The sequence below is a fragment of the Amblyomma maculatum genome, chromosome 2, assembly GCF_055883805.1.
Source record: "Amblyomma maculatum isolate TAMU_Amacu chromosome 2, ASM5588380v1, whole genome shotgun sequence".
NCBI lineage: Eukaryota > Metazoa > Arthropoda > Arachnida > Ixodida > Ixodidae > Amblyomma > Amblyomma maculatum.
The window spans coordinates 153,485,659-153,489,738 of NC_139345.1; the positions used below are offsets into that span (position 1 = coordinate 153,485,659).

The window sequence follows — 4,080 nt, forward strand, 5'->3', positions numbered from 1 at the left end:
GCATTGGCTTCATCAATTGCTATCAGCATCCCCTAGATTACGTACCGCTGATAGGGTGCCTTGAGTGCGTGAGTGATGCCAGTGTCTAGAAGCTAAATTTTGAATGGCGCATTTGGTGACAGAAAAGGGTTGGTCATGCAGGCAAAGAAAAGGCTTTTCTCCTGTGGTGAATGTTACATGGGCTGCTGCTGCTAGTGATGAAATAGTATGTTTTGTTTCAGCTTTCCTTTTTTGTTTTTGTTTTCAGATGTTGCTGAGCTGGTCAATCAGCTGACCGAATCCGTTAATAATGCTGCGTGTACAACACAAGCAGTTGTGCCGCCAACCGAGGCTCAGGTTAGTTGCTTTAGTCTAGTGTATGCATGGTTGTCCTCATTACTGCCTTTCTCGATGAAACTTTTTTAAGGGTCACACAAGAACTTGGTTCTAGCTTTACGATAGCACTACCACAAGTCATGCACTTCCATTGAGAAGTGTGCAGGGATAGGGAAATGAGGAGCTCATTATCAATGTGAATGAAGTCAGCAGTCACTGAATTCAGAGATAGGCAAGAAGCAATGCTCTTTATAATTGGTTGGCTCTTAGGGTTTAATGTCCAAAGCGACTCAGGCTATGAGAGATACTGTAGTGCAAGGCTCTGGAAATTTCGACCACCTGGGGTTCTTTAACGGGCACCGACAACACAGAGCACACGGGCACCTTGCGTTTCGGCTCCACTGAAAAGCGACTGCCGTGCCCGGGAGGCTCTTTATGAGGCTGGGCTCACAGACTGCATAATTAGTAGCATGATGATATTTTAAATGAATGTCAATTTAATAGAAACGACAAAAGAAAGACAGTGCTATTTTCTTAAATTCGTCAAAACAACCATGAAGAAAAATCCCAACTGCTTCCTTTCATTTTAGTGACTGTTACTTCATTCGTGTGTACATTGATTTCGAAGAGCTTTTGTGAAAGCTGTAGTGATCGGAAGTGCAAGGTTACTTTTGTTTACGCTTCCTGTTGAGCATACTTCGCTTGGGCTATAGCAAAGCCCTTTTCATCAGAAAAGAGATTTCCATTAGCTTGTTTAATATTCAGCAATTTCTTAGGTTATCGATCTCGGAAGGCCATCTTTTTGCACTACAACTCGAATGACGCAGCTGGTGCTCCTCTAATCACTCATTTTAGCGACTTGGGCCAGTCATCATGGTATTCAAGTTAATGTGCAGATAATCCACTTGCACCTGACATCCACCTGCAATGTCACTCTGGCAAGTCAAAGGCAATTAACCACCATGGTATTGCCAGGAGGGTCTCCTTTGAGAAGGAGTTGTGGCTTCTTAAGCTGATCCAACAATAGTTCAATTTCACTTTAACCCCTAGAGCACTATTTTTCGAGATTTCTAGCTAAAATTGCTTAAAATTACGATATCGTTAAAGGCCCCATTACATGAAAATTTGTTGCCTGTGTTGTGAGTGAAACATCAAGAGCATGGCGCTGGCAAGTGGCATGGCCGAACACACATTCTTCGATGATTTGTGTGGCTTAACGAGACCACATGATATCCAAAAGTAAGGAGGAGCTGCTAACTCCCGTCGTTCATTTGAGGTGGGAAGGTGAAATACGAATCAACATTCCAGTGCTCTTCAATGCTGAGTCAGGCTTGCTGCACCTAGACTACGCAGACATGTTGATACAGCTTGGTTAAAGCAGGGCTTTATATGTTGGGTGGTAGCCTACACTGGTCGCATCATACCCTTAAAGGCAGAGCTTAAGTGTCCCTTTAGTTTCTATTTTTACTGCTGGTTTCTATTGGTAGTGTAATAAAAAAGGAGGTATCCGAGACAAAAATATTTGAACCAGAAACTAAGTCAAATGAGCGCAGTGAAGTTTATTGCTCATTACGTGAAAAATCAACTGCCCGCCAATAAGCAGCAATCTAGTCGAGTAACATATAGCGAGGTAACTGGAAATGTTTTACAAGGGACGACCAAGAATGGAAGCCCAGGGGGTTTCATCGGAATGTTGTCAATTTTCATCCACTGACACAGAACTCGCAATAGTATCGTCTGAGCTGTCATCATCTTCGTCGGAAGAACTACTCATGTCATCACTGTCGTCTTCGCTTCCCATAACAATGAAAAAATTGGTGTCTGAGCCATCTTCGGATGGCGAGGATGGCAACGAAGAAAAGCTTCTTTCCCGCGATGACGGGCCAACAGTGCATGCGTTGCCTCTACCAGGCACCATTTTTCTCATTAAGGCTGCTTAAAAGGCTTTCAAGCGGTAGAACAAAAAGCAGTTAACGGGTCAGTGGTGCCATCTGTCAAATGGCGCATGACCTAAGCCACGGAGGATTGCTGTACTCGCCTAAAACTCTCAGGGTGAGGATCTATCCTGCAAGGACAAGCTACACTTGTCCAAAATGGCTTGAGGGCAGCTTTACAAGGACGAGCTGCTTGTCCAAAGCGCTTGAGGGGTTAAATTATGAAAGCTACCTGTGCAAGCTGGAAACTAAATGTTGCCTCAAAGTAGCACATACAGAGCAGGGAGTGCATGCTTTTACTAAACCTTCATTGGCAGCTTTTTAATTGGTTGAGCTTCTGATGTACGAAAAGGATGTTACTAATTTTAAACAGGAGGTGACAATGTGGGCACTGTGCTCTGTCTAAACTGGCTTTTAATGACCTTTGCAATGTTAATGATGACTAAATCCCTTTGATTTCTGACTTAAAATCTGTTTTTTTTTTTTATTGTTGAATTGCAAGCATAAATTAGGTCATTAAAAAATCTCATTTCTTGTTTTTTTCTTCTGCTATAGCAATGCACTATTAGCGCTCAATCCTTTGCGGGGCATTATGTGCCCTCTTTTTGGCTGGTTACCTTAAATACATAGTACACAATTGTCAGGTTACGCTAATAAAAATGTTAAAAGATGTTTGGCATCATTCAAAATTAGATCAAAACACCGCTCGGGTAGGTGTCAAAAACATCCAATAGTTTTCGTATGCCTTCATTGTTGCACATGTTAAAGTATGGCTTCTTGAATGTGTACTTTTACTTGCAAACAAATGACCTTAATTATGCGTTTTGGGGTTTCTTTGAATGTTCTGAAGCTGGTCTAAGTTTTTTGTTGTTTGTAAGGCCCCTTCATTTTCTTATTGCATATCAAGGAATATTGTTGTATGTTACAATACTGGTCATAGTACTAATATATACTTTTTGTTCTTGCAGGTGCACATTGGCAGCAATATTATGGTAAATCAGCAGTTGATTGACCGCGTGAAACTCAGTGCTGGCAATCAAGCAACAAAGTTTGCGTGTAACTTGGTGCGGGTTGTGTTCTCACCTGAAGAACTGGAAGAAAGCTCACTCTATGGCAGTGTCTGCAATGCCCGCAAGGAAGAAGCTCCAAAAAAGGCACTGGGCTGCCCAAAATTGGATGCTGTTATCTGTAAGTCCTCGAGCTCATAGCCTGTGCATGTGATGCAAGAGCATTCTGAAATATTGTCCAAACAGCAGACTTTTCAGTGATGGTCAGGGCCATAATGCTTGCCTTAATGCATAATGCTGCGGTGCCTGCATGGCGCTCACACTGTCCGTGCTCTGTGTATTTATATTACAAAAGCTAAGGAAGGCTGGATGGACTCTAGCTTGCTCATTGCAGTCATGCTTCTAATGTTTTTTTTTTTCTTTTTGCAGCCTACACCTGCTTGCTCAATGGGTACTGGCCAAGGTGGTCACCGGCAGTTGCGCATGTTTGCACTGGGATTGTGGACAGTGATCAGATTTTTTGTCGCAGGGTCTTCGAAAGCAGGCCTAATTGCAAGGCCTAAACACAGGAAGTACATCTATTCAAATAAATATAGGCTCGTACAAACAAATGTTTCAGTCTGAACATACTTCCTTCGAACATCCACCAAATATCCTATAGTCATCATTCCTTCGAACTTCCTTTGAACCAATAATTGGCCACTGCCTGTGAACTCAACTCAAACTGACAACGGTCTGTTCACTGGGAGCTCAAAGGAAATTCACAGGAAATTCACAGTATGGTCAGAGAAAGTTAATTCACTGTGAATTCAAAATCAGTAGCC

At 42.4% G+C, this 4,080-nt stretch overlaps 1 protein-coding gene across 1 annotated transcript; it reads left to right on the plus strand.

Moving 5' to 3' along the window:
* Nucleotides 1–252: 252 nt before the first annotated feature.
* LOC146200201 (uncharacterized) lies at nucleotides 253–3,867 on the plus strand. The gene is made up of 3 exons (XM_084592889.1): nucleotides 253–336; nucleotides 3,218–3,437; nucleotides 3,686–3,867. Exons 2-3 carry the CDS (start codon nucleotides 3,239–3,241, stop codon nucleotides 3,817–3,819), a joined length of 333 nt encoding a protein of 110 aa, XP_084449015.1. The 5' UTR covers nucleotides 253–336; nucleotides 3,218–3,238; the 3' UTR covers nucleotides 3,820–3,867.
* The last annotated feature ends 213 nt before the right edge of the window (nucleotides 3,868–4,080 follow it).

What these genes read in the sequence shown, in the direction of transcription:
- LOC146200201 (XM_084592889.1), top strand. Translation starts at nt 3,239, where the DNA reads ATGGTAAATCAGCAGTTGATTGACCGCGTGAAACTCAGTGCTGGCAAT. An exon ending in AAAATTGGATGCTGTTATCT is followed by an intron (nt 3,438 to 3,685) that starts GTAAGTCCTCGA and finishes TTCTTTTTGCAG; the next exon opens with CCTACACCTGCTTGCTCAAT.